Source organism: Acartia tonsa, chromosome 6 (genome assembly GCF_053477335.1).
Source record: "Acartia tonsa isolate MP-2025a chromosome 6, ASM5347733v1, whole genome shotgun sequence".
Taxonomy (NCBI): domain Eukaryota; kingdom Metazoa; phylum Arthropoda; class Copepoda; order Calanoida; family Acartiidae; genus Acartia; species Acartia tonsa.
In genome coordinates this window covers 5254689-5281844 of record NC_137265.1, presented here as the reverse complement: position 1 = coordinate 5281844, position 27156 = coordinate 5254689, and the positions used below count along the sequence as shown (strand labels likewise).

At 30.0% G+C, this 27156-nt stretch overlaps 1 protein-coding gene and 1 long non-coding RNA gene across 2 annotated transcripts in view; both read right to left on the bottom strand.

The window, feature by feature from the left end:
- Positions 1-27156, bottom strand: part of LOC145321651 (potassium voltage-gated channel protein eag-like) — a 78570-nt gene that overhangs the window by 18258 nt on the left and 33156 nt on the right. The window contains exons 14-26 of the mRNA XM_080163140.1: positions 26546-26576; positions 25841-25886; positions 25310-25405; positions 21060-21174; positions 17725-17838; positions 17096-17223; positions 16610-16731; positions 14255-14291; positions 13219-13329; positions 11697-11757; positions 8573-8641; positions 7427-7545; positions 6659-6707 (exon numbers count right to left, since the gene is read on the bottom strand). Coding sequence (XP_080019266.1) covers positions 6659-6707; positions 7427-7545; positions 8573-8641; positions 11697-11757; positions 13219-13329; positions 14255-14291; positions 16610-16731; positions 17096-17223; positions 17725-17838; positions 21060-21174; positions 25310-25405; positions 25841-25886; positions 26546-26576 — 1098 coding nt within the window. The remainder of the gene's footprint in view (positions 1-6658; positions 6708-7426; positions 7546-8572; positions 8642-11696; positions 11758-13218; positions 13330-14254; positions 14292-16609; positions 16732-17095; positions 17224-17724; positions 17839-21059; positions 21175-25309; positions 25406-25840; positions 25887-26545; positions 26577-27156) is intronic.
- On the bottom strand, positions 498-1688 carry LOC145321646 (uncharacterized). Its single transcript, XR_013880353.1, has 2 exons — positions 1577-1688; positions 498-1018 (listed from the first exon to the last, which is right to left on the bottom strand). It is a non-coding gene; the product is annotated as an uncharacterized LOC145321646 (long non-coding RNA).

The window sequence follows — 27156 nt, the reverse complement described above, 5'->3', positions numbered from 1 at the left end:
ATATAACCTTTTTAGTAATTAAAAAATGAGATTTGTAAAAGATAAATTTCTAATAGCTTTATCACTTCAAATTAAAAAATATTTTTAAAATCTTTTAATTTATCCCTTAAAAAGAGGCAGTATAAAAAAGAGGTTGACAGTAAAATGGGTAAAGGAAAATAGCAATGTATATGAAAAAAGGGAAGGGTAAAAAAAATAGGGTAGCTATGAGAAGGGAAACATTAATGTGGGGAAGAAGTCAAAATAGACAGAAAAGAGAAGGTAAAACGGAAAATACTGCGGTTGCGGCGTCCCTAGCACTGAGGGGTTTTGCTTCTGTGGGATGGCCCCCATCCCAAAATTATTTTTATTCAAAAAGTACTCCCATATTTAATGACGTCGACTAATATAAAGCTTCCTTGACAAACATTATAGATAATACATATACACCAGAAACCTATATAATATTTGGTTAAACAAAAAATATATTTCTAACTATAATACATAACACAACATAATAGACTTTAGATTTTAAACTTTATTTTTTTTAAATTGCACATTTAAAAATTACATATTAATCAATTTTAATATCTTTTGGTTCACAAAATTAATTTGTATTCTTATTCACTTTTATAGTTATGTCTTTGGGTTGGTATAGCTACATCTTTAATCACATTGCTGCGGCTGTTTCTGGTTTGATATAGTTAAGAATAATTTGTATACTTTTTTTCACTTTTATAGTTATATCTTTGATTTGGTATAGCTACGTATTTTATCACATTGCTGCGGCTGTTTCTGGTTTGTAAATACAATTAATTGGTATTCTTTTTCACTTTGATAGTTATGTCTTTGGCTTAATAGCCAAGTCTTTAATCACATTGCTGCGGCTGTTTCTTTTTTCTAGTTGAAAGTGGGTTAGACAGGGTGTTGCTGATTCCTACTGATTCCTTTCTTGAATCTGCGGGGTTTGTTCCAACTGCAACTTTTTCTTGATGTCTATGTGTGGTTGTGGATTTTGTTTTGCAGCTTCATTCGAAATCTGTAAAAAAAATATGGATTTAATATTGAATTTATTAACAACTTATGTAATACAAGCGGCTGCGCTACTAGAATATAGGAGCTTTGTATACGAGGGTAAAGAAAGTGGGAAAATAGCATAAAAAACAAACTTAGTTATAAAATTAAGTAGCTAAAACCACCCAGGGACCTATGAAAAGCTTTCATATAATGGAGAACTATATCAATTCAGTAGTTAACGAAATCTTAAGCTACAGACAAAAAAATCTTATTACTTTAAAAATAGGATAGTTTTTTTTACTTGTAGATAAAGATCTAGGAAATTGGAAGTCCAAATTAATTGTACTTTTCAGGGAGGCTTTACAAATCTCTTTTGTGTGGTTTTAGGCTATTTTCCTGACCCCTTCACATTTCCCTAAAATCTAGGGGCAAAGCAACTAGTAATAATAATTTTAATAGAATTGACTTCAGTTACGTTAATAATATTTCTTAAGCAGAACAATCTAAAATGAACATAATACAAATTAAAGTAAATAAATAAATGCCTTTATCATAAACCAATAATTAAGTATAGAAATACCTGATATCATGAAGACATTGTATATTTACAACTACTTCGTCTGTTCGCCATGAGATAATTTCCCGACTGAATGTTTAGGGTTATATCAGGGTTACCAACTTTTGATAATTCCAAAATTATGCAAAATATTTTAATAACAAATTTCTGCATATTTTTAGTTTTTAACTGGCGTCATTTTCGTTTAAAGCTTTTAATCAAATTAGAATGCAAAAATTTTACATTGATTATTGTTTATGATATGGTAACCATGAAAGTTTTTATGACTTTTTACAAAGCGGTCAAATTAATGGGGGTGGGGACTCTAAAGTAGGAGTGAGGGATTGATAACATATGCATTGTATATTCTCTAAAGAAAGTGTTAATTCATTTTAGCACAGGTCAATTAGAAAATTTGATTAAAAAATTTTTATAGTCGAAAAAATTTAATTTTTAAATATTTGGCTCTTTAATACATAACTTTTATTTACTTAATTCTTCCATATACTTTTAAAATTAGTTATACATATTTTGTGTTCTTAAAATTTTTGGTGTAAAAATAATTTAGAGACATACAAATCCCAGATAACATCTTTGAATTAATGTGTGACGTTTTTGCCAAAACAAATGAAGAACTATAAAATTGAAAAATGCCAAAGATACACAAATTGTTTTTTTTATAGGCATAAAATCTATATTATTAGCTATTTTGTATGAATGTATAATACCCTCGCTAAGTTTCAAATTACTAATGTGTTCCCTACCAAGAAAGGTCATATAACTTACATTATCTCTACTCCCCCTTTTATGCTTGAAATAATAAATTTCCCCTGTACAGAATATGAATTTAGCCAAATGTTAGACACATCTTTTATTGATGAAAAAATAAGTTTGATTCCTGGTTTAATTAAATAATTCTACAAAAAATTAGGGTATTAAATAAAATGCTGATTGGTTCACAAACAAAGTTACCAAAGAAAAATCTTGGAATATTTAGAACACACAAAGATATTAAAGAAAATAATATTTTAGTTTATCTATAATGAGGATAATTATCCTCAGCTTAGCCATGTTAATTTAGTGTTGTTAGACGTGAATGACCAGGGTTCTAATGTTTGCTATATCGAATTACTGGATATTATCTTAAAAATAAAACTAAATGCACGGTTATATGTGTTTTTATCATGAAATGATATATATTTTTTTGTTTGTTTATTATATTACTAGCAGTAGTGCCCTTAAAATCTAGGGATTTTGTATTTAAATGTGCAGATTTGGGATAGAGAAATAACCAAAAACCCTCCAAAGACTGAAATCTGAAAGTGAAATAGCCTAAAACCATCATGGGACATATGTAAAGCTTATCTAAAAATGAGGACCCAATTAGTTGTGAAGTTATTGAGATCTTAAGTTTTAGACAAAAAAAACCTTACTATCTTATATAATAGTACAGCTGAACTTTGCTTTTTTAGCTTACAGAAAATTGTTTCAGTAGAATTGTTTTGACACCTTGGTATTTGTTCATAATGTGCATATTTAAGTTTGGTAAATTATGGAAACTTGAAGAGTCCCCCAATGAAACAAAAAAAAATTACCATTGGCTGATGTGGAAAGACAAAAAAAAATCTTATTCGTTATCTTAACAAAATTGGGGACTTTAGAAAATTTTGATTTGTTTAATGTTCAAAAGTTTCAATCACAAATTGTAATAGAAATCGTAAAATTGTAGTAGAAATTATTTTGTATAACGTCATTGAAAATATACATCAATTTATAGGCTATTGTCTTATCCCTGAAAATATCTACTAATGCATATTATTTTATATTTTGTATGACCACATAAGTTTGTGCTAGTTTAGTTTAAAATCTCTTCTGTACGATGTATCATATAACTTTAAATACTTTGCTTTAAATTTAAACTAACAATTTTAAACATAATTTTCCTTTCGAGATGCAATATATCCTTATACTAAAGTAATAGGATGTTTGTTTATCTGTGTGTCTGTGTATCTGTGTGTCTGTGTATCTGTGTATCTGTGTGTCTGTGTATCTGTGTGTCTGTACCGAAGGATCTCGCTAACCGCTGAACCGATCGGGTTCTCCTTAACAGGGTAGCTTCTCATAGGTCCCGGGAAGGTTTATAACCATTTTCTTTGGGGGTGGGACACCCCCAACCCCCCTAAAAATGAAAAATGCACCCCCCCCCAAAAAAAAAAATTTAATAAAATTGATGGGCACCCCCCCCCCAAAAAAAAAAAAATTTCCACCCCCCGAAATATTTTTTTTACTTTTTCTTTTAAAATCTAAAATAAGAAATTGAATTATTAAATTCGACTCTCTCCTCCTCAAGAACCCCTAGAGGCCTCTAGGGGCGTAGCCGCTAGTAGAAATTAAAGTAACTACAATTAATATGTTTTTAATACAAAGTAATTTATCATGTATATTTTTAAAATTCCTTAAAGCATTTGTAATTGTTATCGAAATGATGGATTATAAATGAAAAATATGAAAATAAAACATCCATAAAAGCGAAGCTCTGAAACGGAAGAACAAACGGACATAAACACTTATATAGTGTCAGAACTGAATAATCAGAATATAAATGTATAGGATTCGAAGCAAAATTATAAGTATATTTGTTGAAAAACTGCTTGATACAGGATAATGTTCATGGACATACTTACATTTTTAGGACTTGATTCGCTTATGATATTGTACTTTGTTGTCTCAGGAATCAGTAAATCAAAAATCAGATCAATCGGATAATCAGATCACATAAAAATTTGTTGTTTAAAAAAGTAAAAAAATCCACATGTTTAAAATGGACGTAAGGACATTCTGGTAATGAATATAGAGTTGTTATGCTTTTTAAATCGTACCTAACTCCTAAAGGAATCACCATCCAATGTTTGAAACAGATAGGACAACTTGCATAAATTAACTAAAAAAGCTATCCGTTACGGACGGACCAACCCTAATTATAGAAAAGCTTGGCTTTTAAAAATTAAAAGAAAATTATGGTTACATTTTCCTGTAAACCAGAAGTGCTAATTATGTTCAAACAAAAAATGTACTTTTTTGCCTCAGAAAAGTTTTTTTTTATATTTTGTAAAACTTTCAATTGTGCTTTGTTGAAAAATTTTATGAATAGATTGTTAAACAAATATTTTAATTAATCAAAATAAAACATTGCATTGTATTTGAAAAATTCAAATATAGAACAGTTATTTTTACCCAGCCTTTTAGTCAATTTTTCTATAACAACAATATAACAAAGAAAAATATAAATGTATTTTACCTAGATTTAGAATAAATAAACTTCGAATTCAAAATTAAATTTTCTTCTTCTTAACCGTCAAAAATGTGAAATATTTTCATAAATTTCGAAGTATGAAGATAACTTTTTTTACATCATGACGCAACTTAAAAGTTTCAGGGACAAGCGATAGTTCATCTGAGGCAAAACTATTGTACCCCTGAAAGAGATGGGACAATGGGCTGTTTATCACACTAGTCCCCAACGATTATAATAACGTTTTTTATTCGTTGGATTCACAACTTTGGGGATTTGGGTGAATTTTGATTGGTTGACTAATTAAGATGAGTGTTAAAACGTTTTAGCCACTAATTTTACGCTACAGAAGAGGTAATTTTTTGTGTCATCATTGGGGATGTACATCAATTTATCAGTCATTGTATTTTTTCCTTTAGATCCTTGATTTTACCCCAACTTTACCCCCAATTTTTCAAATAATATGATTTCTTATGAACCATCTCTTGTCCCTGAAAAGTTTCTAATGTATTTTTTTACATGAAATAAAATCTATAAATAATTACTAAGTATAACATAGTATGTCTATAGTAGCACTGTTCATTATTTTAATAAAATAAAATCTATAAATAATTACTAAGTATAAAATAGTATGTCTAGTAGCACTGTCCATTATTTTACATAAAATAAAATCTATAAATAATTACTAAGTATAAAATAGTATGTCTAGTAGCACTGTTCATTATTTCACATGAAATATAATCTATAAATAATTACTAAGTATAACATAGTATGTCTAGTGTCCATTATTTCACATGAAATAAAATCTATAAATAATTACTAAGTATAATATAGTATGTCTATAGTAGCACTGTTCATTATTTCACATGAAATAAAATCTATAATAATTACTAAGTATAACATAGTATGTCTATAGTAGCACTGTTCATTATTTCACATGAAATAAAATCTATAAATAATTACTAAGTATAACATAGTATGTCTAGTAGCACTGTTCATTATTTTACATGAAATATAATCTATAAATAATTACTAAGTATAACATAGTATGTCTAGTAGCACTGTTCATTATTTCACATGAAATATAATCTATAAATAATTACTAAGTATAACATAGTATGTCTAGTGTCCATTATTTTACATGAAATAAAATCTATAAATAATTACTAAGTATAACATAGTATGTCTAGTAGCACTGTTCATTATTTTACATGAAATATAATCTATAAATAATTACTAAGTATAACATAGTATGTCTAGTAGCACTGTTCATTATTTTACATGAAATAAAATCTATAAATAAATACTAATTATAACATAGTATGTCTAGTAGCACTGTTAATTATTTTATATGAAATATAATCTATAAATAATTACTAAGTATAACATAGTATGTCTAGTAGCACTGATCATTATTTTACATGAAATAAAATCTATAAATATTTACTAAGTATAACATAGTATGTCTATAGTAGCACTGTTCATTATTTTACATGAAATAAAATCTATAAATAATTACTAATTATAACATAGTATGTCTAGTAGCACTGTTCATTATTTTGCATGAAATAAAATCTATAAATAATTACTATGTATAATATAGTATGTCTATATTAGCACTGTCCATTATCTAATTAAAAAAATTAAAATTATCTAATTAAAAAAAGCACTGTTCATTATTTTATATGAAATAAAATCTATAAATAATTTCTAAGTATAACATAGTATGTTTATATTAGCACTGTCCATTATCTATGTAAAATCTATAAATAACTACAACAGTAGCACTGTCCATTTATTATTCAATAGCTTACCTTAGCGAAAACAACACGTTTTGAAAGGTCGAACGTCAGTGACAAATTCCTATAAAATATATTACATTGATAAAGAGTTTAACCAAAAGATCATTAACTTGGTTTGTCCGTCAGAGTAATATTTGGAGAGTAATTGGTGCCAACTCAATAGTTGATTAAATTGATGAATATAAAAATTATAAAATATTTGTACATATTGATATCTATCTTATCTAATTGTCTTAAAATTTTTTTAAAATGTGAATAAAAATTTAAAATCTATTATTTCATGTAATTGTTTTCTTTCTACTGTTGTTTACCCATTTGTAAACATAAATGTATTTTTAGCAAATAGAAATTTGAGAAAATATCTAGGGATCAAGTTCAACTAAACGTCTAATTCAGCTGTTTTTAAGGGGTTTACATAAAAAAGAAATAGATAAAATTCTTCTGAAAAAAATATCCCAAAAATGATTTTAGCTCTTTCAGGGATTTTTAAAAATTATTTTTTTGCCTTTTGATTTCCAGGTTCAATGCAAAATAAGAGGGGGAAGGGTTTAAATGTCTGTATTTCCCATTCCCGAGGACCCTGTGCCGACTTTTAATTTGGTCTTTGAAAATCAATTAATAGCATCTGGAATATGAACACAGCTAAGTCGCTACAAAAGAGCAAAACGCAATTTGCTAGCAGACGAAAAAGGTCCTGAACAGAGGGATCCAGGTAGTTGTCTGGTTATGCATCCCATACTAAAAATGTATTAATGCAAATAATCTTCTAAATTAGCTTACCTAGAAAAAGTGTGTGCAAACGGTCTGTAAAACTCTAGAACTTCCTTTAACTTCTCAACATTAATTGTGTGTATATCACAGTAGGTCAGGGCTCGAACATGCACCACAGATTTACCCAACTGAAAAATAGATCCAAAATTTTTTTCAAAAAATTTCTTTTTACAAGAGATTCGTTATTTATATGGTAGATTAAGGTTTATAGATTATGTACTATCTACTTCTAAATTAGATATTCATTTGAATTTTGAAACTTAAGTAAATACTTAATACATTTAATAGATTATCTTAATGGTTTTAAATGTCAAGATAATTGATAACTTAAAAAATTGTTTTTGACAAACTTTTTCTTTGAAATTTTAGAAAAAATGTGTAAATTTTTAATGTTACATTGTTTTATACCTAACAAATATATTTCTTTACAGAAAAATTTTAAGTACATTTTTTTATTTTTAAAGCAGCTTTCTCAGTTCATAACATCTGTCTTCTAAAAGCGTTTAAATTTGTCCATGGAGAGTTTTAGGGATTTTGTAAAGATTGGGCACCTAGGGGTTACGGTACCCCTCCTTGAAAATATAGCACCGAGACATAAATTTAAAAAAAATATGATATGGACGAAGCCATTAGTCTTTAAAGTTGAAAGAAATTGTTCTTATTTCGTTTATAACATATTTGATATATATAATTTCATAATTGAGAATTGGTATCTTGCACCTTACTGCTAAAGTTACAAGTTCACTTAAAAGTGCATTTGAAAGGATTTTAAAAGATTAAACTTGAGCTTTATTACTTATTTACACCATAGTTTAAAGGTAACTAAGATAGATAGTTAAAAGAATATTGGAGCTGTAAATTGTTAACATTCTGTTTGTAGAAGTTACTTACCCCAGAACTGATGCAATTGGTAATTGGTGATTTAGACATAAGCTTTTTTTATGGAAACACCCATAAGTAGATATAGAGGCACAAAAATCATGCATGGCAATACAATTATATTCACGAAACCTTTCATTTATGTCAAATTATCTTAACAATTTTAAGCATGACTGACAGACTGACGAACCAAATAAATTATATAAACACTATGGAATTCTTCACAAAAAAATCAAAATAAATTAGCCACCTATCTTGAATAGCAGCTGTGGTTACCTTAGTTTCTCTCCAGTGAGAATCACCAGTGACGTCATTTCTGCCAAGGAAAGCCAAGATCTCACCATCCTAAAATATTTTAGATATGGTTATAGCAGCCGGTGGTTTCCCTAAAGGTGCATCGACGTGCAAAAGAACCCCGACAACATTATTTTTTTTAAAAATAGGTAAAGAGAATTACTTTTTCTTTTTTTAAAATTTAGGTTATGCTAGGTTAGGTTTTATTAGTTTCTTTGCAGCCTCGCAATGTAAGGGCTTGTCAGTTATGAGCCCTGCAGGGTTAGGACCCCCATGTATTTGAACCAAGGAAACCCCCCTCCCCAGGTAAAATATGAAGTATGTGAAAAACTGTTCTAAAATGAACAATAATCATTAGAGAAATTTTGTGTTTCATTTCCAATGTTTCAGTTTTCGTAGACTATTTTTTTCCAAATTCCATACAATTTTGTTTTAACCGAGAATATGTGTGTCAATAATACATGTCAATCTATGATAGTATCCTTAGACCCAAAAAAATACAAAAGAAGTTTGAATTCTCTAACAGAAAATGTTCAATATTTAGCTGTCATTTTGTTTATGGAACAATCACTTTAATTTCCAATAAAAGCGAAGCTTTTAAAACACTTTTTTACTTTGTATAAATATTCAAGACAAGATGTAAGCTGTAAAAATATTTTGTCCCATGAATTATATTTTTTGACTGGCAAAACAGGTTTTCCTGGAATGAAATATTCCTTCCCTTTGTATATAAAATGTTCTAAAAATAGTATCCAGTACTTGAGAGCTATTATTCTGTGAATAAATTCATAAATTGTGTTAAATTCCAGGGATTTAAAGGGATAAGACAATGGCATATAAATTGATGTACATCCTTAATGATGATACAAAAAATTACCCTTCTGTAGATAACAATTAGTGGTTAAATCGTTAAAAAACTCGACTATTTGAACCAACAAAGCAAAATTCAATAAAAGTCCCCAATGTTGTTAAGCCAACGAATAAGAAAACGTTATTATAAGACTTTGGGGACTAGTGTAATAAACAGCCTTATGTCTCCTCCCTTCCTGGTTAAATTCTGTTGTGTGGGTTTATTCAAATGCAAATCAAAACTGAATGTTTTTGCAAAACAGAATATTTGCATGCCTTGCTGAAGAAGGCATTAGAATATTTTGAGAATAGAACTTTTAAAATACTTTTAACATACAATTTGACCATCTTTTTTACAGGTTTGTAAATGAAGAGTGAAACAGCTTTTAGTGTCTATAAAAATGACGTCATACATTACAAATGGCCAATGATTATAATATACATATGTATGTAATTGACCAATGGTAAAATATACACTGGCCTATCATTTGTCATTTGTATTGTATGGCGTCATTTTTTTTATGGGCACTATAAGCTGCTTAAGAACTTGAAAATTATAGAATATTGCAAGATATTTAGAAAACGGATACACAACTTGGTCGTATTTTGGTGAATCTCTACAGATAACAGCATCTTTGATTGCACGACCTTTATCTTGAAGTCCTATATGGTTATGAGCTGTGTCTGGTCCACTTCTTTAACCATCTGACATAGCAGCTATATGATTTTTTTTTTATAGAAATTATACATAATTAAATAATCTAATAAGGTAAATTTATTCTTCTTTGCTAACTTTGTAGGACAAAAGGACGGACATTTTCTATAGTAGATGCACTACTATAACAATAAAATCATTGAAAATAATTACTTTTTGCTGTTTATTATTTTAGTTGCAATATAGAAACTGTTGGAAACTGATAGAAAACCAACACCTCACATAGGAGAGCTAAGAAAATACGAAAAAACAAGGAAGAAAATATGCGGTAATATTTTATATTATTTAGGTTCATAGAAAACTTATTCTTTCTTAGTTTGATGATCTTAAGCTGACAAAGAATAAGCATAGTAGTCATAATGTCATTGAATATCAAGTATACATCGATGTTATGTCATCAAAGGCACCTTTTTTATTATTGATACGAAGTTGATTTGAATGCTTTCATATCGATATTGTGTCAGCCAAGACCACTTTAATTAGTAACATATTGGAATTGCTCATCTTCAAGTTGGAGCAAAAATAATTGATGTGTTTTTGTATAATTACACAGAGTATTTGCGTATTTTTTTCAAAGTTCCTGCGTATAATCTCAGAAAACTTTGTTCATTTAGTAGAAGGGAAGAGGATGGTGTAAAAGGGATGGATGGAGGGGATTGTCATTTTAGCGATCTACAAATTTTAATTCATTAGAGTACATGATAATCTGGTGTAAGATCTAAGTCATAATAAATCCATTTTTGGATCAAGCAGTTTTGAACTCTATTGTGATTGTCAAACGTTGTACTAAAGTCAAACTGCTATTAAGTATCTTTTGTCGACCAAGATTGGCTTTGGATCGAAAACCACTTATGCTAGAATCCTCGTCAATACGCAGAGAGAGAGGGGATATTGGGCTTTTTATTACAAAAGTCCCCATAGTTTTATAATAAAGTTTTTTATTCGTTTGCCTAACCACTTTTAATGAATTTTGATTGGTTGGTTTATTAAATTGAGTGTCCATACGATTCAACCACTACATAAAGGGTAATTTTGTGTATTAACTTTGGAGATGTATATCAATGTGTCAGCCATTGTCATATCCCTGTAGGTTAATATAGCTTTTGAAAGCTGTCTTAGTCACCTTAACACGCATCTACCTGGATTCAACCTTTCTAAAAAATAATTACCAAAATATCTTTCGACTCTGATTCTGTAAAACGTGAATCTGGAAGCTTTTTATAGTGCATACAGGTCAGGCCTACCATTGGCCAATTAAAATTTATACTGGCCTGCCATTTGTAATTTAGTCTGAGTATTAGTCTGTCATTGGTCATTTGTATTTTATGATGTCATTTTTTTTAGAGGCACTAAAAAAGAGCTTTGTAAATCTGTATTACCTTCACTTGGGGAGCATTGAACACAGCTCAAAATCATTCGACTTCAATGAATGTCGGACAATGAATGATTTCAGGCCAAATTATTATAACGGATTGTTATATATCCTTCGGTTCAGCCGTTTTAGAGATATTAATAACCCAACCTCATAAAATGTGTACATACCTGGATAACTTCTAAAGAACCAGTGACTACAAAACATAGATCTGTTATCGACTCTCCTTTTCTAAACAAAAGAAATAAAGGTTGAAATGGTAACTGTTTTGAGCCAAGGCATTTCTTCTACTTGAAATGTATATCTTTGACAATTTAGAGCATATTTTCATCAAAACTGGTAAAGTATAGAAGAGATAAAAAATAATTTTAAATTTTCAATGTCTTTAAAAGTCCACAAGTAATAAATATCCAAATAATTATAAACTAAAAATGTCACAGTTACACGGAGATACGGAAAGTGTCATGTGTGACGTCATAAAAATAAGTCTAAATCCATCTCTTTTTTTTAGGGGTTTCCTTTCCCACTTCTCCTCTAATCTCCCTCTTTTTTATGACGTCACAGGAATCTAAAGTGGTACAAAAGTGGTACAGATTGGGCTTCGTCCACTTTTCGTATATCTGAGTCACACATAATTGGAGAAAAATTAATTCATCGTCCATTGATCTCTCCCGTTACCCTGTAAAAAAAGAAAATGTTTTAAAGAACATTTTCCTACTTATTTAAGTGTCTGTAAAAAAGCTATTAGTCTACAAAATAGAGTTTCTTTTGTTAATTTTCCTTTAAAAATTATATAATATTTCAATGGGGATTTGAGCCTTATTTTAGTAAGGAATAATTCTTCTCAAGAAAAACTACTTTCTATAACATAAAAAATACTATAATAGTTATTTCTCGCATCGTATTATAAACAGCTTTCCGCGGATATAGAATTTACAATTATAAGATTAAAACCATTTATTTTTAGCCCCGAGGTGCCGAAATACTTTTTTTAGGGTCGTACTGTTTTTAATAATCAATAGTTAGCTTGTTGTCTAATTGGATAGGGTTCAAGTCCACGCAATTCAATAAATATGGACGTTTATATAGCAGAGCGATGGGTCATTGAAATATTTTTTACACTAGTCCCCAAACATTAATAATAACATTTTCTTAATCTCTGGCTTAACAACTTTGGGGACTATAAATAGTGAATTTTTCCGAAGGCACGGGCTAAAAAACTGGCTTTAATCTTATAATTGTACATTTTTATATTCGTAGAAAGCTGGATATAATACGATGCTAGACATAGTTTTTTTTGTATGGATGAGAACCGGTTCTTATCCACCGGATTCGAATGAATAAGAGAAATAAATTTCAAATTGCAAAAGATAAACTCATTTTTCGTCCTTGATAAAAGTAGTTCAACTCTTATTTTTTGAAAATATATATCTGTTTCAAATGTACAATTTTTTTAGTTGATAAGCTAATGTATAACTACGGTTTGTCTGTACGTCTGTCATTTAAAAGACACGAAAAAATGTTTAGGTTAAGTGCTAACTCAATTAAGAACCGTAGAATTATATTTTTCATTACTTCATTAAATTCTACATTACATTACAAAACCTTTCTTAATCTTTACTAAATTTATTATTGTAAAATAGTAGGTATAAAAAAAGAGCACTAAAAAAAACAGGAAAGAAAAAATCCTACCTTATGATGAAGTCCCCGGGAGCACAATGCGTCATCTTAAAGTTTGTGGCAAGTGCGCGCAGACAACCATCACTGGCTAACCGGAAGGCGGGATGACCGTTGAAAACTTTCCTAAAATTATGAATATAAAATAAAATAAACAGTAAAACCCACAAAAATGTTCTTAAAGTATCATCAAAAAAGTTTTTTCATGTAAAAAGTTACGTTAGCACTAGAAATTTCCGTTGTTAATTTAGGCAAAATTAAACTTTTATATATTCTTGTGTAAAAATGTATAGAGAACAAGGACATATGATACTTTTAATGATGCATTTAGAATTAAGGGCTGTAACCTTTAAAAAATACTTTTTTGAGGGTCTTACTGTTTTTAATAATCAATAGTTATCTTGTTGTCTATTAGGTTACGAGTTCAAGTCCATCCAATTTAATAACTTTGGATGATTAGATGGAAATAAAGAGAGGAAACAATGGGCTGTTTATTTCACTAGTCCTCAAAGTTTTATAATAACGTTTTCTTATTCTTGCCTTAACAACTTTGGGAGCTTTCGTGAACTTTGATCGGTTGATTTTTAAGTTGAGCATTCAAATGTTTCAACAAATAATTTATTCTACAGAAGGGTTAATTTTGTTTATCATCATTCTAAGGACCTCTGGACAAAGATAGTTCGAATAAAGGATTAGGTGTCTATGGGCTAATTATTCCTCGCATCATGCAACATTTACACCCAATAGAAACATATATGTAGTATATCTGGACTAAAGATCATATGAGTAAAATAAATAACACAATAATATAAATATCTACAATTTTATCATTTTTTGGAATATAAATCTTCCAAAACAGGGATGATGATTAAAGTATCTCCACAGATTATGACATCATACGATCGAATAGCTAGTGAGAGGCCAGTATACACTGTAATTGACCAATGGTAAAATTTATGCTGGCTTTCATTGGTTATTCTATCGTAATACTTCATAATCTGTGGAGGGACGTTAATCATCTTCAAAAAAGGTTAAAATAAATAATACTTACCTATTAAGATGTACACAGATATCTGCCCTCATATCCTAGCAAATTAAACATTCTACCATTCTATAAGCTCAAATTTGGCTTAATCATATAAAAATATGGCTTATTGATTTCATTACTATGATAAGACAAAAAGTAGTTTACAATCTTTACTTACAAAAAAACAAAACATTTCCTAAAACGTAAAACTTATTTAGTTCAGTGGTTAGTGATATATCAACAGATAGACGAAAAATCCTACCACTAAATCTAAATGAAAAAAAAATGCCCATATTGGAATATTAGCAAGGTATTTTATGTTTTTTGAAAATTAGTTTCTTACTAATAGCCAGATTATGAACTTTAAATAATTGAGGGATGTACACCATTTGCCTTTTATGTAATTAACAGAAACACTAAACATATTTCATAGCAAATTAAACTAAACAAAAATAATTGTACGTACGTACTTTTACTAATGTTAAAAGTGCAATTTTATAATATATTTATTATTTGGTTCAAACAAGATTTTAGAGAGAGATTATTTTAGTAGGTGGTTCAAACAAAGTACATATTATACATGTACATATTATATTTTAATATTTTATATTTTTTTTTATGTTAAATTTAACGAATCGGTGCTTTCGTACATAATGTCTTTTGAGCACTGGTTACACCCCCCCTCAAACTTATTTTTCAAATTAATTGAAATTATGGGATAGGTTTTTTTTTGTCTTTCCTATGTCTAATCCCCACAGGGGACATCACGCTTGTTGTGTTGTGCCTATGTAGTAACCTAACTTTACTTTGCTACTCAATAACCTAAACTAACCTAACATATACTATTAAAAAAAGAAACGAAAGGTAGGGGGGATTGGGGTGGGGGGTTAATAATGATCGACAAGGTAGTTTGTATGAAATCACCAACGAGAATCTGATATTTGCTAGATTTTTTAGTTTCTAAAAATTTGCATTCAAAACACACAAAATTATTTCTGTGGAAAACGTAACCAAGACAACATATTACGAAAAAAATAAAAAAACAACAAGGATGACAACATCCATAAAAGAAAAGCTATGAAAATGTATGATAAACGAACATTAACACTGTGTATAGTGTCAGAACTAAATAAAGATAAATTACAGTTTTTGCAAAACGGCTTAAATGCAGGATACTGTTTAAGGATATACTTACATTTTTAGGACATGATTATAGAGATGCTTTGCTTATAACATTGTACTTTGTTGTCCTCGGAATCAGAATTTCAAAAATCAGATCAATCGGATTATCAATTCATATACAAATTTGTTTTAAAAAAAGTAAAAAATCAACGTGTTTAAAATGGACGTACGGACATTCTGGTAACAATTATAGAGTCGCTACGCTTTCTAAATCGTACCTAACTACTACTAGAATCGATGGGACAATTCTAACATGCCTAAATCAACGAAAAAAGCTATCCGTTCTAGACGTTCGTGCGGACGGACCGACCTAAATATAGAAAAGCTTAGCTTTTAAAAAATATTTTAATTATAATCCAGCTAAATCTGAAAATCTCTTAGTTTATCTTAAAAGATTTTCCTCACTTATGAAAATAAAAATTTTGTACAAATAAATTATGTGAATAGATATATTGAACTATAATTTACTAGCGGCTGCTCCCCTAGTATCTAGGGTATTTGTATTCAATGGAGTATATAATTGGCAGAAAAATGGCTTAAGACCATCCAAAGAATAAAATCTAAAAATAAAATAGCCTAGATCCATCCTGAGCCCTAAAAGTTAATCAGTTCAGAAGTTATTGATATCTTAAGCTTCAGACAAAAAAGACCTAGGTACTACTTTTTCGAGAGAGTACTTCTTTATATAATAGGATAAAAGAGAATTTTTTCTACGTCGTTGCCAGGCAGTGGTAAGCGTTAGCTTTAATATGTCCAAATTAAATTAATGATAAAATCCTCCTATTGATTTTAAACTTTGCCTGAAGATTTTGTTACAGTTAGGAACAATTTGAAGGTGTAGCAATTCTAAATATTTGAAATTAGTGGCCGAAACGTTTTTTACTTAATGAACCAACCAATTAAAATTCAATGAAAGTCCTCAAAGTTGTCAATTTGACGATTAAGAAAACTTTGGGGGCTTGTGTAATAAACAGCCCAATGTCCCCTCCCTCCCTGGTCTAAATGTTTATTTTAAATATTTTTAAATATGACACAAAATTTACATATGAGATTAACATTTATTTGACTTAAAATTTGGATTATGACGATTAAGCCCGGTTCAAGTCTAAGTTTTTATTTTTTAATATTTCCTTTTTATTGCATCTTTGCGTGTTATGGACGTTTTTTTTTTGCAATAAATGTTAGAATGTTATTCCTTTGGACATATAGAGAGAACTTTGTCCTGTTCCACCCCCTTTGTGTTTGTCCACTTGGATACAATGTAGTCAGTCACCCTCTCCATCAGGTTCTGAGGCACCTCGTTCAAGGTCATGAACTCCCTGGAATATTTAAACTTATATATATTATCAAAAACAATTAGTGCAGCAAAGGGCGATCAGTCGGAGAGGGGGGGGGGGGGGAATGACATCTCCATCAGGTTCTGAGACACCTCGTTCAACGTCATGAACTCCCTGGAGTAATAATCAGAGTTCTCAGAGTTATAAATGCAACATAGGGACGTCTACTGGAGGAGGGAGGGTTGATTAGACTCCTCCCCCTTCCCTAAACAAATTAGTTACTTTTGTAATTAATTTCACACCCAAAATAAGCCCTCCTCTTAAAAAATAAGATGAAGGGATGGTTAATTATTTTTTTTTTGGGGGGGGGGGATTAAAGAAACTTCTCTACTAAACGTTTTACTACCTGACAGCATCCAGCATTTCATGATACTTGGCTGTGGCCTGTGTCATGTTGTGGATAATTGTTGTCACGTGACCAAAGATGGCGGCGTACAGTAAACTAGAGATGATCATCATACACAGACAGAAAACCTAGAAAATAGTAAAAGTTGGTCACAATTTCAAAAATGGCGTCGTACAGTAAACATGATATAATCATCATACACAAACTGAATACCTAGATAATAAGGGTCACATGATCAAAGATGGCGGCGTACAGTAAACTTACCAAGATCATCATACACAAACAGAAATGTTAGATGATAATAATCACGTGATCAAAGATGGCGGCGTACATAAAATTAGAGATGGTAATCATACACAGACAGATAGCCAGGGGCGTCCAAGCTTTTTTTTTTTTTTTTGGGGGGGGGGTAAAATTAAAAAAATCGTTTGGGGGGGGGGGGATAATCGCCCCATTACCCCCCCCCCCTTGGACGTCTATGCAGATAGCCCAGATAATAATGATCACATGATCAAAGATGGCGGCTTATAGTAAACTAGAGATAATTATCATACACAAACAGAGAAAAGCTAGATAATGATAATCTACATTTCTTACTTGTTTGTCTGTCTGTTTGATGATAAATTTACCTTCTCATTATCCGTATCAGCAGCCACATTGCCAAAGCCAATAGAGGTCATACATGTCATTGTAAAGTACAGCGCAGTTATGTACATCGAGTGTACAGGGGGACCACCAGATATCTACGATAAAAAGTACAATATAGTGGAGAAAAAAAAACATATACGGTCATATTATACAATGATAAAAGGCATAAGGCAATGGCCTCTAAATTGATGTACATCCCATATGAAGATACACAAAATTACCCCTTCTGTAGATTACAAATAGCGGTTTAATCGTTTGGACACTCATTTTGATTAACCAACCAATAAGATTTCAAAAAAGTCCCCAAAGTTATTAAGTCAAATAAGAAGAGGCTAAATATAAATGCTACACAAATACAATCCACCAATAAAACTCAGCTTTGTTTGTACTTTATGTGTACAAAAAGACAAAAAACAAGATTAAAAGTACAGTGTTATTATAACAGTATTCTGATTACGAATAAGACATTGGACTGAAATCAGAAAAAGGAAACTTGAATGTTTTTAAAAGTAAAGCTTTTCTATAGTTAGGGTCGGTCCGTACGTCCTTCCGTTCGTGCGTCTGAGACGGATAGCTTTTTCGTTAATTTAGGCATGTTAGAATTGTCCCATCGATTTCAAACTTTGCATGGTGATTCCTGTGGTAGTTAGGTACGATTTAGAAAGCGTAGCAACTCTATAATCATTACCAGAATGTCCATACGTTCATTTTTAACATATTGTTTTTAAAAGCGAAGCTTTTTTATAATTAGGGTCGGTCCGTCCGTACGTCCGTAACGGATAGCTTTTTTCGGTAATTTAGACATGTTAGAATTGTCCTATCGATTTCAAATTTTGCATGATGATTCCTTTAGTAGTTAGGTACGATTTAGAAAGCGTAGCAACTCTATAATCATTACCAAAATGTCCGTACGTCCATTTTAAACATGTTGATTTTTTTACTTTTTTAAATAGCTTTTTTTGTTAATTTAGGCATGTTATAATTATCCTATCGATTTCAAATTTTGCATGGTTATTTCTGTAATAGTTACGTACGAGTTAGAAAGCGTAGCAACTCTATAATCGTTAACAGAATGTCCGTACGTCCATTTTAAAAATGTTGATTTTTTAAACATTTTTAACAACAAATTTGTATGTGACCTAATTATCCGATTGGTCTGATTTTTGGTATACTGATTCCTGGGACAACAAAGTACAATATTATAAGCGAAGCAACTCTATTATAAAGTCCTAAAAATGTAAGTATGTCCATAATCATTATCCTGTATCAAGCAGTTTTTCAACAAATTTACTTACAATTTTGCTTTGACTCTTATACATTCGCATTCTGATTATTCAGTTCTGACATTATACAAGTGTTAATGTCCGTTTGTCCTACCGTTTCAGAGCTTCGCTTTTATGGATGTTGTCATCCTTGTTTTTACTTTTTTTAACAACATATTTTTAAGTGATCTAATTATCCGATTGTTCTGATTTTTGGTGTATTGATTCCTGGGACAACAAAATACAATATTATAAGTAAAGCAACTCTATAATCTATTATAAGTGCTAAAAATGTAAGTATGTCCGTAAACATTTTCCTGTACAAAAAGTTTTTCAACAAATTTACTCACAATTTTGCTTTGACTGTTATTCATTTATATTCTGATTATTCAGTTATGACACTATACAAGTGTTAATGTCGGTTAGTCCTACCGTTTCAGAGCTTCGCTTTTATGGATGTTGTCATCCTTGTTTTTTTACTTTTCATGGTAAACTGATATTTGATATTCATTTAATTTGTTTCTTTTGACATCATCAAAGTGTTGGAAAGATGTAAAAAAAACTTTTAATGTAATTTGTTGTAGCAAATTCAGGCATGTTAAAATCGTCCTACATCTGTCAAACTTTGCATAGTAATAATATGGTACATTTTAGAATATTCAAGCAGTCTATAGTCATGTTAATTTAGCAATTGTAAAAATAACATTTCGTTGATAATTATATTTGGCATGGCGTTTTCAAGGGCGACAATCTCTTTAATCAAGTCTTTTGTCTGACTGTCTTATTTCTTAAGCTATACTTTTAATAATATTATCATCCTTGAATTTAAATAGTACTTAATATTTAAAAATTGTTGTGGGCGAAGGGCCTTAGCTAATATGATATCAAGAAAATAAATAAAAATATTGAAATTGTTAATAATATCAAATTTAATGTTAATTTATAAAATGTTTCATCATCCTTATAATAAAGTAACAGGATGTTTGTTTGTTCGTACCGAAGTATCTCGCTGACTGCTGAACCGGTACGGTTCTCCTTTACAGGGTAGCTTCTCATAGGGGTGTAGCCGCTAGTATGAAATATAGACAGAAAAAAGATCTTTATTTGGCATGTCCCCCTATTTCTGCTAAAAAATTAATTATAATACAAAATAATGAATTACGTCAAGTGTTTTGTTATTAGGTAGTTATTTTTGGTTAATTTTACTAAATTGGATTAATAATTATATTGTCAAATAATTAGAAGCGCGCTCCTACTCTATAAATAAAAAAGACATGTTTACTTTCATAATTCTCAATTGGGCCAATACTTAGACAACCTATAATCCAGAATTTTAATTTTAACTTTAAAATAGCATTTAAAAAATGACAATAATTAATATTACCTTATTTTCAATTATGGCTTCAAAACCGATTAATATCCGCAGGATTATAACAGGTTTTAAGCCATACTGAAAAATCATGTATAGCATTGTATTACAGACAATTTTCCACGAATATTAAAATAAAAATTATAAACTAATACCAGTTTTGTTAGCCCGTGACTGCAGCCCCTCACATTTAATAAAACTGGTTAAAATGTTATAATTTCTCATTTTAGTATCGGCAATAAGCTGCCTATAATACGATGCGATAAATAACTATTAGAAATCAAGCACGCTACTTTCCTAACGAGTAATAAAATAAGAGGAGGCAGGAGGTTTATTCCTTGACCTAACCCTTGCTAGGGCTATCAATAATCCAAAATAACCTAACCTTATTTGACCTAAAGTAACAAACAAAAAATGAAAAAGTTTGAGGGTTATTGTCTAAAATATTTACTAGGGTTAGGCCGGATACTTTTTTGGCCGGATACCGGATATCCGGCTGATTTAAAATGCCGGATATCCGGATTTTGAAAATGGCCAAATATCCGGTAAATAACCGGATATCTGGCATTAAAAATTAGCTGGTTATCCGGAATCCGGGTAGTTTCAATATCCGGTATCCAGCCGGATATAGATAAGCGTTGGATATCCGGCCAAACCGGATATCCGGCCCAACCCTCATAATTACCACAGTTTTGTTTTGTATTTCGTCTACAAAGAATGGTTGGTTGGTCTTGTTTCCCAGGGAGGACAGCCAACCAAATCTGACCCCGTTGTTCAGGTCCCCATGCCCGATAATATACCTGTAAATATGATAGATATATAGTAGCTGCGCTCCTCAAATCAATAATAATAAGTTGATTTATGCCTGTTTTTACGTCCATCGGTACGTAAGGACCATAGCTTTTATCGTTAATTAAGGCATGTTAAATTTATATATATTGATTTTTAACCTAGTATGATGATTCCCTTTAAAGCATTTAGAAAGCGTAACAACTCTAAAAACATTAGAAAAAGTCCTTATAACGATCTTAAATAAGATATTTTTAGGTATAGTCCCTTTGATTCTTCGTATTTTAACAGAGGCTTTTCTTCTATTTCTAGCCCCTGCGGGGAAATTACACTACCCAATATAACCTAACCTAACCTAAAATAACCTATTAAAAACCATTTAAAAAATACGACGAATCGACCCTTAAGTGTCGTTACCAAGAAAGGGACTATTCCCATATTTTTTGTGTACCTTTAATCAATCACAAATTTTTGTTAACCGCAGAGGAGGAAAAGATATAATATTTTTATTTTTAGATGTAGGACATAAAAAAATAAGAGACATAGATAATATGATTAATTTGTAGAATAGAGAAGAGAGGCAAGTTGCGTGACAAAATGAAATAAGGTAGGATATACTAAATGCTAAGTAGACCACGGCTATTTTTATACCAGACAGAATTGTACTTTGTGCTCTCTTAAATTGGGTAATCATACTACAAGATAATACATTGACCACGACTTAAGCAAAAGCTTAAACGCATGTTACAAAATATATTTAAGATACTTTTTATCTAGTTTTTTTTTGCTTTATTTATGTTAAATTCTGTTTATCCTTTTCAGAATACTGAAGATGATTTATTTATGAATGATGAAGAGTAAATAGATTGAAAAATTGGTATAACCCAATTTAAAAAAAAAGATATTTAAAAATCTTCATAGTGCTGCTTTTTTAATATGTCAGGTAATGATAGCTGAAAAGAAAAACCCTTTGTAAAGTGGAACGCAAAGGGTTTTTCCAGAAGGGTGAAATATTGAAACCCCCCAAAATATTATATTAGAAATCTCGAAACATAAATTTCAGGGGCTGTATTTGGCAGCTGCCAGCCACCAAAGTCAGTGGTTGGCAGGAAAACGATTTTTATGAAATTTGATCTTCATAAAATTCATAAAACGTTATGTAGACATGTAGGAAAAGCTTAAGTTTAAAATTTGAAGTCTCTAAGTAAAAAATTGTGGCCACAGGAGCCTTTTAAAAATTTCTGAAGACCTGGATGATCAGGACCTGCAGGATCAACCAGTAACCTGAAATTGACTTGAACACCTATTTTTTATATAAGGATTTCCTTCTAGAGGATATTTTAGTATTTGTAAGAAATATTTTGCTCTATACCTGGAAGACCCTGCCAGGTTTGCTGGCATCCTTTGGCCTGCCAGAATAAAGATATTAAAAAATTCCAACTCTCAGTTATTTGTCATACCCATATTTGAAAAGTTAATCAGTTATATATAGCCCTCTATCATTCACACAGAAAATGAGATAGAAAAAACTGAGGGTTAACCAATCCAGAGCAAAATAATTTCTGATAAAGAATTAATCAATAAAAATTCTTACTATAAGATAAAAGCTGTTTAAGATTAGCAGCTTGGCCTCTAGCATCTGGCAGCTCTGTATTTGAAAGGGATGAAATGAAAATAAATAGCATGTAGCCTTCCCAAAATAGAGAACTCAATTGGGTCAGTAAGTATTGGAATCTTAAGGTTCAGACAAAACAACTTACTATTTTATATAGTAGGACACACCAGAATTGTTATAAAAAATGTTAAATTTTGCTTGTTTACTTAAATTTGGTGTGGTTTGCTTTCACACTTATCAAAATAAAACCACACTCATAGTACAATATGCAGAGTTTTAAATTCCTTTATGACCAAATTCCTATGATATCCACTATAGTTTAGATTTGATGACTGTTTTCAAAACATAAAAAAATTCCTTCTCATATCAATGACTTTTTCAAATAGTACAATCTAAACATAAGGTTATCTTTAGACTGAAGTAGATATGTTAAAGTAGAACCATTTTAAATACTTCATTGAAGTAATAGATTGTAACAGAAATAGAATAGAATAGAGATTGCTGAGTTGGGTTTTTGAGACAAAATGGTTGTCTGCATTTAAATCTATCAATTAAAATATCAAAACACTGTTGAAATACAGACAAACTTTTTAGCTTAAAAATCCAACTCTGTACTTGACAATTTATGTTTTGTTTTTCTAGGGATTTGGACAGCTTGGGCAGGATCTCTGAAAGTTGATTGCAAAGAAGCTGGGAAGTAGGTGATAAAATCTGATAGATATGAGGAAGGTATCTCTAAATTGATGGTTTCATATTCAACAGTTGTTTGATTGTTTAATCTATGGGATGGGCCAATAAAGAAACAGTAGAAGAGAGGTTGAAAAAAAAAATAGTTTTGAACTGACAGTCTGACACAGTCACCTATACAGGCACTTTACTTCAAATAAGCGGAAAGAATAAATTATACAATAGGAGCCCTCTTTATCTGCAGAGATGTATAAGATAAAATATGTATAAAATGCTGAGTAACTCCATATTGCAATAAAGAAATAGATTGCTGGTAATTTTATGCAACTTTGGTTTCTAAATGATATGCCAATACTTTTTATCCTTCTACTTTTATTCATGAATAAGATTAACTTTCATACTTTATTTTAGTTGTTTTTTATTGCCTTCATAGTACCATTGAATGCTTATTACTCTATTTCTCATTTTATTCAGGGATCTAAAGGGATAAGACACTGGCTGATAAATCTATGTCCATCCCCTATGATGATACATAAAATTACCCGTTCTGTAGATTAAAATTAGTGGTTGAAATGTTTGAACACTTAACTCAAAGTTGTTAAGCCAACAAATAGTAAAGTGTTATTATAAATCTTTGGGGACTGATGTAATAAACAGCCCATTGTCCCCTCTCTAACTGTTTTTATTCAATTTCCTGAAAGTAACACTTTATACCTCTAATCTTTTTTGCACTTGGGGGGGGGGGGTGTAGATTTACAAAAAGGAGATATTTTACATTATAGAAAAAAATATGTATATCCCTGAAAAAAAAAACTCATATGGAAGTATATTGTTTTGTAAAGATCCTAGTGACCTGAGAATAAATCACACAAATGAAGGGTATCTATTGGAATAGGAAAATAAAGACAGTTCACATTGAGCTTACAGATATTAATTTAAATGATTTATGCACTTTCCATAAATTTTACATTTCTATGCACTTTACATTTTAATCTTCAATTTATAATTCAATGTCGAAGTTGATTTATTCTATAGAAATTAAATGAAAATCTATATTTTTAAGGAAAGAATATTGTTTCTGCTAAACTTTGTATTTTTTATTTTAAAAAAAAATTTATATTTGGTATAGATACATTAAAACTTATATAAGTACTTATAAGTATAGTTGAAGTATTTTAGTAAAATTGTTATAAAATTGTATCTAATTCCCTTCCACCGCTTACTGTTATTATAATCAATTTTCATATACAAGGATAAATGTGTTCATGTGTAACGAATGAATTGCAAACAGTAATAATTAAATTTCAAGAAAAAAAGTTTTTGCTTTCATACACTAATTTTTAAAAGCTAGTTTCGTCAATTTAAACAGGTTAGAATTGTCCTATCGATTTCAAACTTTGTATGATGATTCCTTTAACAATTAGGTAAGATTTAGAAGGGTAGCAACTCTATAATCGTTGCCAGAATAAACACAAGCTGACTTTTTACTTTTTTGACAACAAATTTTTGAATGTTAATATTATCCTATTTATCTGATTTTTTGAATACCGATTGCAACAAGGTAAAATGTTATAAGCGAAGCATCTCTATAATCCAGTTCTAAAAATGTAAGTATGTCCTGAAACAGTGTCCCGTATTTAAGAAATTTTCTAACAAATTTTCTTAAATTTTGTTTTATGCATTAATATTCTTAGTATTTAGTTTTAAACTCTTCAAGTGGCAATGTTAGTTTGTTCTACCGTTTCAGAGCTTTGCTCTTATGGACGTTGTCATCATTATTATATCAAAAAGGACAAATAAAGTAAGTATACAAAATAGGTACGCAATTCTAAAACTGTTCTTACCAAATGCAAGCAAACCAGTGAACAACAATCATGTAGAAAGATAGCATCAGAAGTAGGAGAGCAAAACTGGACTCCAAGAATCTGTGCAGTGCTCTACATAGTTTTAGTGCTATTATAACATATATTAACATTATATTCATGTATGTTGAGAGTGTGTTCATTTTCAAGTTAACATCCAAGCAAAAAAATTGGTGATCAGGTATTTCTTTAAAAAAATATTGAGATTTGAAAACTAATATTCTGTAAAATTCTTCTCAATGACAATTCAAATACAAAAATTTAAAGTTTTGAGGAGAAGGAAAAAGAAAATATAACATTTTTTCATATTTTCATGGCTTAAAAATAATCTTTAATTTTTGTTGCCATGCTTGTGAATTTAAATGAACTTATTAATCCTATCCAGAAGACATAAACTATTTTCAAATTTATCTTAGACTTATTACATATCATACAATCTATCTTCATATCTATCTACCTATCTATCTTATTATCTATCTAGGTATCAATGGGCAACATATAATAACATTCCTAGCAGCAGTTGTTTGTGCATGATGAAACTTGGCAACGACATTCCTTGTAAGTAATTATGCCATGATGAGTAAAACACTAGAGGGGGAAGGGGTTAAATAACTGTATGTCCCCATCCGACGGACCTAGTGCCGACTCTCAATTAAGTCATTAAAAATCAACCCATAGAGTTTAGAATTTTAAAACAGTCAAGTAGCAAAAAACAATTTGCTAGCAGACTAAAAAGGTCCTTGGAAAAGAGGGGCAGGTAGTTATCTGTATATACATCTATACTATTGATCTGTTACTTTTACAAAAAAATTGTAAAAAACTGAATATATTGAGAAAAAACTATCAATTCAGAATGTTGTAATGATAAAAGTCAATATTATCATTAATTTTGTTTCAAGATTTTAAAATCCCCCTTGATTTATTAAAAGTGATTATATCAGGGCTCGGCAGCCGCGCGTCAGCTGCCTGAAAACTTCACAAAAATCAACTTTGTACAATTTTCAAAATCAGCTGAAAGTCTAAACCTGACCAAAATATAGCAATTCCTTTTTTAAAAAAAAAATATAACATTCAAAAGGGCTTTGAGGCTTTTTCGCGGCTGCCGGTCCCTATACAGTGTGTTAATGGTCTTAAAGTTAATTAAAGCAAGTTATTGCTGTGCTATTTAATTATATTTTGATATTAAATTTTTTATTAAAGATATAATAACATTCCTTGCTACTCTTCCAAGTCTGAACAGCCGCATCAACTAAATATTAAAAAATAATTAAATCAATAAAAACTAGAGGATTTTTTGTGTGAAAAGAAATCAATAAGCGAATTCTCAAGAAGTGTATTTATATAATTTTTTTACTAAATATTTGAGTATTAAGTTTTTATTTTATTTTACTCATTTTTAAAAACTACAAGATTTTTAAAGAAAATTAAATATTAATGATTTTTTATCAACTTCAAGAGAGTTAGATTATTACTTCATTTTTGGTAAACAGTTAGTAGATATTTGGTACTTTTATATAAAGTGATTGTCGAGCACTAAGTTGGGGAGGTAGTTATTTTTCTTGTGCCTAACCACTACTGGAAGTCCTAACCCTGCAGGGGTTATACCTGTGGTCCGCTAACCCTTCGAGTTAAACATTAACCAATATAACCTCAATTATTATTGCATAAGTATAAACAAAATTGTAAGTAAATTTGTTGCAAAACTGCAAAAAATACAAAATATTAAATCAGTTGAATCGGACAATTATAACATACAAAAATAACATGTCAAAAAAGTAAAAAATCAACATGTTTAAAATGGACTTACGGACATTTTGTTAATGACTATA